General features: G+C 50.9%; 1 protein-coding gene across 2 annotated transcripts in view; it reads left to right on the top strand.

Moving 5' to 3' along the window:
- Nucleotides 1–3,233, top strand: part of LOC140077342 (uncharacterized) — a 38,997-nt gene extending 35,764 nt beyond the window's left edge. The window contains exon 11 of one of the 2 annotated variants that reach the window (XM_072124415.1): nt 1,337–3,233. In XM_072124415.1, coding sequence (XP_071980516.1) covers nt 1,337–1,530 — 194 coding nt within the window. In that variant the 3' untranslated portion in view covers nt 1,531–3,233. The remainder of the gene's footprint in view (nt 1–1,336) is intronic. The other variant, XM_072124414.1, reaches the window with a different exon arrangement.
- The last annotated feature ends 10,724 nt before the right edge of the window (nt 3,234–13,957 follow it).

The raw sequence follows: 13,957 nt of genomic DNA, 5'->3' as shown, positions 1-13,957 counted from the left end.
GAAGAACGTTACTGGGTTCTTCATGGATGTACAAGATATTTTATTAGTTGTGGGCACATCATTGGAGGTCGTAAGATGGGATCTTCGCCACTTTTCCTTATCGAGAATGGCAATGCCCACCCAAGAACTTTAGGAGGCCAGTTTTGATGTCTGAAATGAGCATAAACTGCAGTCCATAAATCATTTGTAGAGGTGCAGTAGTTCCTCTTCATCTCATTGATGGTCAAAGTCAATCATGGACTCCGTAGTGACTTTTTGGAGAGGCTTGTGCTTGTACAAAATGAGGTAAAGTGGGCAAAACAGCAGCACAAGTTTAGAAATTGGATTCCAGACAATGGGGCACATTTACTAAGGGTCCGCGGAACGCATTTCCGTCGGGTCTCCCAAATTTTTCCATTTTGCGGCACATTTAACTAGGGTGGTTGGCATGTTTCGGATTTTGGTGCATCGGCGCCGGCTTTCCCACGACACAAATCGGGGGGCGGGCACCTGACAACCCGACTGATTCGGACTAACAGCGGGATTTAATATCTCAAATTGTGTTGCAAAACATGCATTCACATACATCGGGAAGGAGAAGGTGAACTCCGGTGGACCTGAGCGGGGAAGCGACACATGGAGAATCTCGGGCGCATGATCTTGGTGAATCGTGCCGGACTTCATCTTCGTCGGACCGTCCGGATCAGGGACCAGGTAAGTAAATGTGCCCATATAGCTTTTATATACATAACAGAAAAGTCATTGATTTAGGTGGACCTGGCCAACGACTACATGTAAGGGGCTTCCAATCCCTCCTAGTATGGAGGAGTGAATAGTTGGGTTCATTTTATGATGTCTGATCTGACGCAAAAAGCATCTAACTTTACCTTGCTGGAAAGAAATAATTAGTATGGGTATTGAGGAATCGGGAGCATTTGGCCAACAGATAATGAAGGTGTATGGACGTCATATCTCAGACCCTCAATCACAGCTCGACCCTAATGGAGCAGATCAATGACATAGCCAGAACTGCTGGAAATATATAGCAGAGGAGCATTGTCTAAACATAGTCACCAACGTATCCAAAGAAATAATGTGTTGGAACATCTGTGATAATAAGATGGTCATCAGAGGACCTGTACTGGTTCCCGGCAATATCCAAGCATTAGACTTTCTATCATTTTCCAGGCCATTAGATTGGATTGTTTGTGGATGTCCTCCTCACATAGATCTCTACAATTCTCCTGCGCTATCTCCTGCCTCTCCCGCAGCCCATTACTGTCTAACCTTCTGACCTTGTCTATGACATCTGATTGTCCATTCCTGATGCTAACCCCTTTCCTTCAACTCCTGTCAGGGCTGTACGTGGTTCAGCTGAGCGGAGCCTTCACCTCATCATTTCCACAGGGAATCTTAGAAGTGGGAGATGAAATCCTGGAGATAAATAGGCTACAAGCAAAGGATCTGCGTTTGGATGAAATCTATACTCTCCTTGAAGAAAGCAGCTGTGTCCTCCTCCGAGTGTCCCCAAACATCTCCACATCTTCCTAGGGTCCAATTGTATTAGAAATGTCATGTCTACTCCATGTTATGTCTTACATACATATCAAATGTATAAAAGTTATATATATTCTGTACAATATCAATACTCTAATATCATTATTGTGACCACAGTGTCCTCATCACAGTGCCCCTCTCCCCATAGTAGTCACAGGGCCCCCACCATTGTCATGGTGCTCCATCAGACTCGTGTCCTCATCACAGTGCTCCTCCCCCTATAGTAGTCACAGTGCCCCCCACCATTGTCATAGTGCCTCATCAGGTCCCCATTACACTAGTGTCCTCATCACAGTGCTCCTCTCCCCATAGTAGTCACAGGGCCCCCACCATTGTCATAGTGCCTCATCAGGTCCCCATTACACTAGTGTCCTCATCACAGTGCATCTCTCCCCATAGCCATCACAGTGCCCCCACAATTGTCATAGTGATCCATCAGATACCAAATTATACTAGTGCCCCCATCACAGTGCCCCTCTCCCCTTAGCAGTCACAGTGCCCCCACCATTGTCACAGTGCTCCATCAGGTCCCCAATTACACTAGTGTCCTCATCACAGTGCCCCTCTCTCCACAGCCATCACAGTGCCCCCCACCATTGTCATAGTGCTCCATCAGATACCAAATTACACTAGTGCCCCATTACAGCGCCCCTCTCCCCTTAGCAGTCACAGTGCCCCCCACCATTGTCATAGTGCTCCATCAGATCCCAAATTACACTAGTGTCCTTATCACAGTGCTCCTCTCCCTATAATAGTCTCAGTGCCCCCACCATTGTTATAGTGCTTCATCAGGTCCCCATTACACTAGTGTCCTCATCACAGTGCCCCTCTCTCCACAGCCATCACAGTGCCCCCCACCATTGTCATAGTGCTCCATTAGTTACCAAATTACACTAGTGTCCTCATCACAGTGCTCCTCTCCCTATAGTAGTCTCAGTGCCCCCACCATTGTTATAGTTCTTCATCAGGTCCCCAATTACACCACAGTGTCCTCATCACAGTGCCCCCCACTATTGTCATATTACACTAGTGTCCTCATCGCAGTGCCCCTTTCCCCATAGCAGTCACAGTGCCCCCACCATTGTCATAGTGCTCCATCAGCTCCACAATTACACTATACTGTCCCAACATAATTTTTTCCAATGGCACTAAAAAATCTAATTGAAGTACGATCGCAGTTTAACCCTGTAAGAACTAAAAATTAAAGACTTTTTCCAGCCTAAACATATAATGCATATAATAAGCCCTTACTATCAGTTTAATGGGGGCCTGACATCTGGAAACCCCACAAACTACCTGCTCTTATCAGCTGGCACATGCAGAATGGAACAGGGAGCGGATAGCGCCATTCTCTGTGTAGTGGTCAGACGTCGTTACTGCAGACCAGTTCCCATTCATTTAAACTGCAGTGACATAACTTTGCCACTACACAAAGAATGATGCTGTCCGTTTTGTGTTGCATTTACTGGGAACAGCTGATCTGTGGGGGTACCTAGGAATGGCCCCCCACCACCAGTCTGAAATTAAGGACCTCTCTTTTGTATAGGTCATAAATATTTTTCTAAGAAAACTCCTTTAAGGGCCAAGCCAGATTCTAAAAATCTATTGTGTCAAAATCTGGAGGTAAACCTATGGAAAAAAAATCTGTGTGTACAAGAGATTATTCTAAGGGTTTTTTTAATGTTTTTTTTAAATCCAATTTTGATTAATATTGATGAATTAGCCTTTTTTTTTTTAATTAAACCACAAAAATAAAAAGACAATAAAAAATGTCCCCTGCCCCTTTAACTTCCTTGTGTTACAGATGTAGCAAACCGACATGTTTTTCATTGTCTTGATAAACTTCATAGCTTTTTTTTTTTTTTTAATTAAAAGGGATTTTCCAGCACACGGGTAATATTGACCTTTCCATAGGATACATAATCAACATTAGATCAGGGGTGGCGTGACATCCATATTACCCACAGGTCAGCAGTTTGAAGAGACCATATTTGCGCTATTTTTCTGCTTAATAAGCACAGCGCCATGCATTATATAGTGGTTGTGATTGGTATTGCAGCTCAGTTCCATTCATCTGTACAACACTCCAACATTTATTGTGCCAAGTCTCCTCTGGAATCCCCAGCAGACTCTGCTATATATATATATATATATATATATATATATATATATATATATATATATATATTTTTTTTTTTTTTTTTTTTCATACAATATTCTTACAATTGTGCTTGAGTAAGGTTCATGCTAAAATGAACCAACTCCACCAAACATATAATACATTTAAAAATGTTGAAATTTCCTTTAAACATCTGTTCTATTCCTGATCTAAGGATTTAGGCCAAGGGCTGAGTAACATTTATTGGCCCACGGACCATAATTTTTCATACTCCTCAACTTTAGGACCACACTACTAACCAGCAGCCTGACAACCACAGTACAGCACAAAATTCCAACCCAGAAACGATAAATACCACAGTACAGCAATAAATACCACCCCAGCAACTAGTGCAGACCCCATATCAGATAATAATAGTAATGGAGATCACATATCAGATAATACTGGAGACCCCCAGAGCAGACAAATACGGATACTGAAGAGCAGACAATAATACTGGAGACCCCCAAAGCATAAAGCTAATAATACTGGAGACCCCCAGGACAGACAAAAAATAATTAATAACAATAACTACTCTCTTTCCTGGCTCTTCTTCTCCTCCCTGCACCACACTGCAGCTTCTCCTCTCCTCCCTGCACCGCACTGCAGCTTCTCCTCTCCTCCCTGCACCACACTGCAGCTTCTTCTCTCCTCCCTACACCACACACTGCAGCTTCTTCTCTCCTCCCTGCATCACACACTACAGCTTCTTCTCTCCTCCCTGCACTGCACACTGCAGCTTCTTCTCTCCTCCCTGCACCGCACACTGCAGCTTCTTCTCTCCTCCCTGCACCGCACACTGCAGCTTCTTCTCTCCTCCCTGCACCGCACACTGCAGCTTCTTCTCTCCTCCCTGCACCGCACACTGCAGCTTCTTCTCTCCTCCCTGCACCGCACACTGCAGCTTCTTCTCTCCTCCCTGCACCGCACACTGCAGCGTCTTCTCTCCTCCCTGCACCGCACACTGCAGCTTCTTCTCTCCTCCCTGCACCACACACTGCAGCTTCTTCTCTCCTCCCTGCACCGCACTCCAGCTTCTTCTCTCCTCCCTGCACCGCACTCCAGCTTCTTCTCTCCTCCCTGCACCACGCACTGCAGCTTCTTCTCTCCTCCCTGCACCGCACACTGCAGCTTCTTCTCTCCTCCCTGCACTGCACACTGCAGCTTCTTCTCTCCTCCCTGCACCGCACACTGCAGCTTCTTCTCTCCTCCCTGCACCGCACACTGCAGCTTCTTCTCTCCTCCCTGCACCGCACACTGCAGCTTCTTTTCTCCTCCCTGCACCGCACACTGCAGCTTCTTCTCTCCTCCCTGCACCGCACACTGCAGCTTCTTCTCTCCTCCCTGCACCGCACACTGCAGCTTATTCTCTCCTCCCTGCACCACACACTGCAGCTTATTCTCTCCTCCCTGCACCACACACTGCAGCTTCTTCTCTCCTCCCTGCACCACACTGCAGCTTCTTCTCTCCTCCCTGCACCACACACTGCAGCTTCTTCTCTCCTCCCTGCACCACACACTGCAGCTTCTTCTCTCCTCCCTGCACCACACACTGCAGCTTCTTCTCTCCTCCCTGCACCGCACTCCAGCTTCTTCTCTCCTCTCTGCACCACACACTGCAGCTTCTTCTCTCCTCCCTGCACCACACTGCAGCTTCTTCTCTCCTCCCTGCACCGCACACTGCAGCTTCTTCTCTCCTCCCTGCACCGCACACTGCAGCTTCTTCTCTCCTCCCTGCACCGCACACTGCAGCTTCTTCTCTCCTCCCTGCACCACACACTGCAGCTTCTTCTCTCCTCCCTGCACCGCACACTGCAGCTTCTTCTCTCCTCCCTGCACCGCACTCCAGCTTCTTCTCTCCTCCCTGCACCACACACTGCAGCTTCTTCTCTCCTCCCTGCACCACACTCAAGCTTCTTCTCTCCTCCCTGCACCGCATACTACAGCTTCTTCTCTCCTCCCTGCACCAATTTCTCTCCTCCCAGCACCACACTGCAGCTTCTTCTCTCTTTCTTGGATCTGGAATAGGTTCTCATCCAGGATATCTCTGCACTTGGCCGCATTCATCTTTCCTTCCATTACACCCAGTGGTCCTGTCCCTGCCCCCATAGCATGATGCTGCCCCCACCATGTGTCACTGCTGGGATTGGATTTGGCAGGTGATGAGCAGCGTCTGGTTTTCTCCATCACTTAGAATTATCACCAAAAAGTTCAATCTTCATCTCATCAGAGCAGAGAATCTTATTTCTCATAGTCTGGGATCCTTCATGTGTTTTGCACACTGTGGGGCAGATTTACTTACCCGGTCCATTCGCGTTCCAGCGGCGCGTTCTGCGGATTCGGGTTCTGCCGGGATTAACAAAGGTAGTTCCCCCGATGTCCACCAGGTGTCGCTGCTGCACTGAATTCCCTCGGAGTGCACTGAAGTTCACCAAGCCAGGCCGGGTGCAGGTAAGTGCGTGTCAAGCGACACATTTTTTTAAAAAATTACGGCGGTTTATCCAAACCAGACGGGTTTTCCGACGGCCATGCCCCCCATTTCCGTCACGTGCATGCCGGCGCCGATGCGCCACAATCCGACCGCGTGCGCCAAAATCACGGGCCAATACTGGGAAAAATGGTGCAAATCGGTAAAATGCGGGTAAAACAACGGAAAAACGCGATTCGAGCCCTTAGTAAATGACCCCCTGTCTTGCACTGAGGAGAGGATTCTGTCAGCAAACTCTGCCATAAAGCCCCGACTGCTGACTGCTGGAGGCTGCAGTGATAGGTGACTCCCATCCCCCTCCTGCATCTCTGGAGCTCAGCCATAGAGATCTTAGGTTCCTTCTTTTCCTCTCTGACCAAGGCCTATGGTGGGGGCCTGTATATAGATGAGTGAGGGAGCACTGTACAGCACGGTGGGGGCCTGTATATAGATGAGTGAGGGAGCACTGTACAGCACGGTGGGGCGCTTTATATAAATGAATGAGGGGGCATTGTACAGCACGGTGGGGGCCTGTATATAGATGAGTGAGGGAGCACTGTACAGCACGGTGGGGGCCTGTATATAGATGAGTGAGGGAGCACTGTACAGCACGGTGGGGACCTTTATATAAATGAATGAGGGGGCATTGTACAGCACGGTGGGGGCCTGTATATAGATGAGTGAGGGAGCACTGTACAGCACGGTGGGGGCCTGTATATAGATGAGTGAGGGAGCACTGTACAGCACGGTGGGGACCTTTATATAGATGAATGAGGGGGCATTGTACAGCACGGTGGGGGCCTGTATATAGATGACTGAGGGAGCACTGTACAGCACGGTGGGGACCTTTATATAGATGAATGAGGGGGCACTGTACAGCATGGTGGGGCCCTGTTTATAGATGAATGAGGGGGCATTGTACAGCACGGTGGGGGCCTGTATATAGATGAGTGAGGGAGCACTGTACAGCACGGTGGGGGCCTGTATATAGATGAGTGAGGGAGCACTGTACAGCACGGTGGGGACCTTTATATAAATGAATGAGGGGGCATTGTACAGCACGGTGGGGGCCTGTATATAGATGAGTGAGGGAGCACTGTACAGCACGGTGGGGGCCTGTATATAGATGAGTGAGGGAGCATTGTACAGCACGGTGGGGGCCTGTATATAGATGACTGAGGGAGCACTGTACAGCACGGTGGGGACCTTTATATAGATGAATGAGGGGGCATTGTACAGCACGGTGGGGGCCTGTATATAGATGAATGAGGGGGCATTGTACAGCACGGTGGGGGCCTGTATATAGATGAGTGAGGGAGCACTGTACAGCACGGTGGGGGCCTGTATATAGATGAGTGAGGGAGCACTGTACAGCACGGTGGGGCGCTTTATATAGATGAATGAGGGGGCACTGTACAGCACGGTGGGGGCCTGTATATAGATGAGTGAGGGAGCACTGTACAGCACGGTGGGGGCCTGTATATAGATGAGTGAGGGAGCATTGTACAGCACGGTGGGGGCCTGTATATAGATGACTGAGGGAGCACTGTACAGCACGGTGGGGACCTTTATATAGATGAATGAGGGGGCATTGTACAGCACGGTGGGGGCCTGTATATAGATGAATGAGGGGGCATTGTACAGCACGGTGGGGGCCTGTATATAGATGAGTGAGGGAGCACTGTACAGCACGGTGGGGGCCTGTATATAGATGAGTGAGGGAGCACTGTACAGCACGGTGGGGCGCTTTATATAGATGAATGAGGGGGCACTGTACAGCACGGTGGGGGCCTGTATATAGATGAGTGAGGGAGCACTGTACAGCACGGTGGGGCGCTTTATATAGATGAATGAGGGGGCATTGTACAGCACGGTGGGGGCCTGTATATAGATGACTGAGGGAGCACTGTACAGCACGGTGGGGACCTTTATATAGATGAATGAGGGGGCATTGTACAGCACGGTGGGGGCCTGTATATAGATGAGTGAGGGAGCACTGTACAGCACGGTGGGGCGCTTTATATAGATGAATGAGGGGGCACTGTACAGCACGGTGGGGCCCTGTATATAGATGAATGAGGGGGCACTGTACAGCATGGTGGGGACCTTTATATAGATGATTGAGGAGGCACTGTACAGCACGTTGGGGGCCTGTATATAGATGAGTGAGGGAGCACTGTACAGCACGGTGGGGGCCTGTATATAGATGAGTGAGGGAGCACTGTACAGCACGGTGGGGACCTTTATATAGATGAATGAGGGGGCATTGTACAGCACGGTGGGGGCCTGTATATAGATGAGTGAGGGAGCACTGTACAGCACGGTGGGGACCTTTATATAGATGAATGAGGGGGCATTGTACAGCACGGTGGGGGCCTGTATATAGATGAGTGAGGGAGCACTGTACAGCACGGTGGGGCGCTTTATATAGATGAATGAGGGGGCACTGTACAGCACGGTGGGGCCCTGTATATAGATGAATGAGGGGGCACTGTACAGCATGGTGGGGACCTTTATATAGATGATTGAGGAGGCACTGTACAGCACGGTGGGGGCCTGTATATAGATGAGTGAGGGAGCACTGTACAGCACGGTGGGGCGCTTTATATAGATGAATGAGGGGGCACTGTACAGCATGGTGGGGACCTTTATATAGATGATTGAGGAGGCACTGTACAGCATGGTGGGGCCCTGTATATAGATGATTGAGAGGGCACTGTACAGCTTGTTGGGGCCCTGCATATAAATTAATGAGGGGGCACTGTACAGCATAGTGGGGCCCTTTATATAGATGAATGAGGGGGCATTGTACAGCATGGTGGGGCCCTTTATATAGATGAATGAGGGGGCACTGTAGAGCATGGTGGGGCCCTGTTTATAGATGAATGAGGGGGGACTGTACAGCATGGTGGGGCCCTGTATATATATATATATATAAATGAGGGGGCACTGTACAGAATAGCAGAGTCCTGTATATAGATGAATGAGGGGATCTGTACAGCATAGTGGGGCCCTGTATGTAGATTAATGAGGGGGAACTGTACAGCTTGTTGGGGCTCTGCATATAAATTAATGAGGAGGGACTATACAGCATGGTGGGGCCCTGTTTATAGATGAATGAGGGGGGCTGTACAGCATGGTGGGGCCTTGTATATATATAAATGAGGGGGCACTGTACAGCGTAGCGGAGTCCTGTATATAGATGAATTAGGGGGCACTGTACAGCATGGTGGGGCCCTGTATATAGATGAATTAGGGGGCACTGTACAGCATAGAGGGGCCCTGTATGTAGATTAATGAGGGGGGACTGTACAGCATAGAGGGGCCCTGTATGTAGATTAATGAGGGGGGACTGTACAGCATGGTGGGGCCCTGTAGATATATAAATGAGGGGGCACTGTACAGCATAGCGGAGTCCTGTATATAGATGAATGAGGGGGCACTGTACAGCATAGCGGAGTCCTGTATATAGATGAATGAGGGGGCACTGTACAGCATAGCGGAGTCCTGTATATAGATGAATGAGGGGGCACTGTACAGCATAGCGGAGTCCTGTATATAGATGAATGAGGGGGCACTGTACAGCATAGCGGAGTCCTGTATATAGATGAATGAGGGGATCTGTACAGCATAGTGGGTCCCTGTATGTAGATTAATGAGGGGGAACTGTACAGCTTGTTGGGGCTCTGCATATAAATTAATGAGGAGGGACTATACAGCATGGTGGGGCCCTGTTTATAGATGAATGAGGGGGGCTGTACAGCATGGTGGGGCCTTGTATATATATAAATGAGGGGGCACTGTACAGCGTAGCGGAGTCCTGTATATAGATGAATTAGGGGGCACTGTACAGCATGGTGGGGCCCTGTATATAGATGAATTAGGGGGCACTGTACAGCATAGAGGGGCCCTGTATGTAGATTAATGAGGGGGGACTGTACAGCATAGAGGGGCCCTGTATGTATATTAATGAGGGGGGACTGTACAGCATGGTGGGGCCCTGTAGATATATAAATGAGGGGGCACTGTACAGCATAGCGGAGTCCTGTATATAGATGAATGAGGGGGCACTGTACAGCATAGCGGAGTCCTGTATATAGATGAATGAGGGGGCACTGTACAGCATAGCGGAGTCCTGTATATAGATGAATGAGGGGGCACTGTACAGCATAGCGGAGTCCTGTATATAGATGTGCAACACCCTCGCCGATGCAATGGCGAAGGAGTGCTTGCAAATGAGCCCCACAGCATGTCATCACATAACACAGGGGACATTGCAGTGGTTAATCCTGCCTGGCAAGGCAGAAGTTAATTGTTCTGTGTGATGTAAGAGTCTAGTAACCAATCACATGTATTGCATCCTGTCTCTGTAAGCTGAGAGGTAATTGGAGGAGCAGCCACCACCTGACCAAGGGGAGATGATAAAACCCCTGGCCCAGAATGTTCTGGAGTTCTTTGGACTTAGGACTTAGGAATGTGAGGAGTTAGTAGTGAGCTGAGCTGTAGCTGGAGTCTCTCCAGTACAGGCTCTTAGGAGTCTGTACCCTTAGCACACCAGACCAGAGCAGGAAGAGCCTAGCCCCTGCCTCTGAAGAGTGGAACTAGGAGTTAGTGTAGTGAGGAAAGGGGTATCATCCTACCTTTAAGGGTGATACCTGAAGCCCCTGAGAACAAGCTGAAGCATCCTACTAGGACACAGCTACCGCCCAGCCTGCCATCTGCATCCAGGCTGGTGCTCTACTCCTGTGGCTCCCTCCAAGTACCTCTCCAGCACTCCATCACTTTGTTCACGGCATGTTGCTGAAGTTCCTGCGGTTCCAATAAAGAACTGTAAGTTGTTTTGTTCAACCTCTGCCTCCGTCTGGTCCCTGCTACTACAACTATCACCATCACGGGCACCCTGTCCACCACACAGAGACTCACACTCTGGACACCAAAGGGTTGCCCCAGGGAGATCCGCTATAGCAGCCTCTCCCTCATCATTTCTTGCCAACACCACCCTGCTGGAGACCTGCCAGGCTGTAGGACAGCCCTCCGGTTCCCCATACCAAGCACCGTGACACAAGCGTGCTTAGGCCGCAACCGCCAGCCACTCAGGTACTGCGGGCCCAGGCTGTCTCCAGGCCCCAAGAAAAAGGCTAGGCCCCGGTGGGGGATGTTGCAAGTGGCGTCACGAACAGGATATTTACTTCTGTGCCTTATTACGGCCTTAAAGACTATCCTTTATTACAAAAACTGTATTGCCTAACCCTGCTGCCATTCGGGTATAGGCCCAAGAGACATTGTGTGTTTCTGCATTGGACTGTGTTACTGCTGCCACGTGCTGTCGAGCGCCGCTCCAGCACACAAGAGGTTAATCCCTGCACGAACTGTACCAGCTCTGCTACATTGAGATTTTACCTCAGAGAATCTGTGGCGCAGCAAGTAATTCCAGCCCGCCAAAATCTTCACTGGCGGGAAACCCAGACGACACACCAAGCTCCACCCACGCGCGAAGGGCGCGAACCCCGCCTCCTGTGGCGCAGAAAAATTAGAGCCCGCCACAGCTCTTGGCGGGAAGAACTTGGACTCCTCCCCCTGGCGTGACGCGGACTTCCTGCCCCGCCTCAGAGAAACGCCAGAACTCATGCGGATTTTGGACTGTGAGGTCGACACCATGTGGGGTCCTCCGCCATTTCCTTCTGTGGAGCGTCCAGACTTTCATGAGATCTTCGAGACCATGGTGCTGGTCTCTGCGCAGCCGGTCCGGAGGTCCTTTGCTGGGCACCGGTTGCATCGAGGACTGACCCGAGCCTTCGTCACCAGGAGGTATGTCCAGACGGTGACGGAGTACCAACTACATCCCGGGCGGTTCCTCGTGCCTCTCCCGGTTACCATGCCGGTACCGCGGGCCCACGTGGAGGCGCCACGTGGGGAGGCCCCGACTCCTGTCGAGCCAGCGCCTGGGCCTACTGCTGCTGTACCACCTGCTACGAGGCCTGCTAGCCCTGCTGAGACGGTTCCAGATCCTCCGGCTGCTCTGGCTCCTGTTCCGGCACCTGCCCGACCCACGAGGAGATCCGAGCCTGCACCGGAGCCACGAGCCCCAGCACCGGCACCTCCGAAGCCTCGAGGCCGAGGCGAGGCTGTCCGCCAGAGACTCCGGGACGCTGTATCCGAGCAGCGACGCCGGGAGAAGGAGGCCCAGCGGTATATGGCCGGCCGCTCTGCGGCTGGAGCCTGGGTGGAGAAGGACCGCACCACCGGCATGGTCCGGTACTTCGATAAGAAACGCGGCTACGGCTTCGCCACCCAAGACTACACCGGACGGGAGGTATTTATTCCCCGCCGGTCTGTTAAGAGGCCTGACTTGCCGGAGAGCCAGCACAACCTAAAGCCAGGGGAATGTATTGAGTTCTCCCTGCAGGAGGGCCCCCGAGGACCATGGGCGGCTGGTGTGATCCGGATCCCCGACTCTGATGAGGACCACTACTTCCCGTACGAGGACGACGAGTGGCCGGAATCTCCAGACACTTCTTCTTCCTCGGCTGCGAGTCCCCAGGCGGTGACCCATGTGAACGCTCCGTCCACGGTGATTGTGAGTACGGGTCCCATTGCCATCCATGGGCCGGGCATGATCCAGGGTGCCACCCCCCCTGTCTCCCCTGCCGGGAGCCTTGCCAGGTCCCGTGGTTCTTCTGTGGGAGAAGACATCCAGGCTACCGAACCTTGTCCGGAGGTTCCGACGAGGCCTACTTCCCCACTTGCCGGTTACCAATGGGGTGATGACCTGGCCCCAGAAGAACCGGAGCTCGAGGGAGCCACGGCGCTGCCGCCGGCCCCTATTTATGTACTGCTGGACCCCTCTGTGGTCCCTGGCTCAGTTGAGCCCCCGGCTGGAACAGCCGACATCCCGGGCGACAGCGCTCCTCCCCCTGAAAGTCAGGAGGATGTTGCTGCACCTGCAGTACCCGCTACTGCCACCGGGTGTCCCCAGCCGGAACCTACTCCTGCTGAGGATGTACAGTATTCCCTGCTGGAGCCGGATCCCGTCTTTGCTGAACTCAGCGATGCCGAGTAACCCCTGATGGGCTGAAAGCCCTCTTCAGGTACTTTGTCCATTGTACATATTGTATATTTGCTTTTTCCTACCCTATAGAGCCAGAGACTTTCCTGAGACTCTTACCCTTATTTATCTCAGTCAAGAGATTTTCTGCTCTCTTGTGCTATGATAGCACCCCTTCCTCTGCCACCGCAAAGATTCCCACCAAAGGACACTGTCCCTCTACATATAGAGGAGACCCTTTGCAACTTTATTGCACTTTTCCCCACATCAAGGGCGGTGCCCAGAAGATGGACTTTCCTATTGGAGACCTTCTGAGAGACTGTTGCCAATCTTGAGGAAAAGTTGCCATATAATTTATTACTATTTTGCACTTAATGCCTTCCCTCTTAGGTACGGACATTATGCTTGCACCTTTTTATGCCTTTCCTTTGCAGGAAAAGAGACATTTTATCCTGCTACCCTGAGTAGCCTGACTTCCTATGTAACGTTTGCAACGTTTAAGCTGTGTACCCATTGAGCTCCTAAGCCAATGTGAGCTTACAATATGCTTGTACCCTGTCTATATGCCAGTAGTTTGCATTAACCCTTTCATTGGCTTTCCAGGTTGTAGTGTGGCTGTGTCGGACCGTCTTTTGTGTGAAACACTGACTGTTACCTTAATCCCCAAACCGAGGTTTGCACATGGGGGTAGTCCGTAAACTGCGGGTCCTTCGGGGACCGGGGGTGTTACAAAGATAGCACCTGGATGCCA

This window comes from Engystomops pustulosus, chromosome 9, assembly GCF_040894005.1.
Source record: "Engystomops pustulosus chromosome 9, aEngPut4.maternal, whole genome shotgun sequence".
In the NCBI taxonomy this organism is placed as follows: Eukaryota; Metazoa; Chordata; class Amphibia; order Anura; family Leptodactylidae; genus Engystomops; species Engystomops pustulosus.
This window is presented reverse-complemented; position numbering and strand designations above follow the sequence as displayed.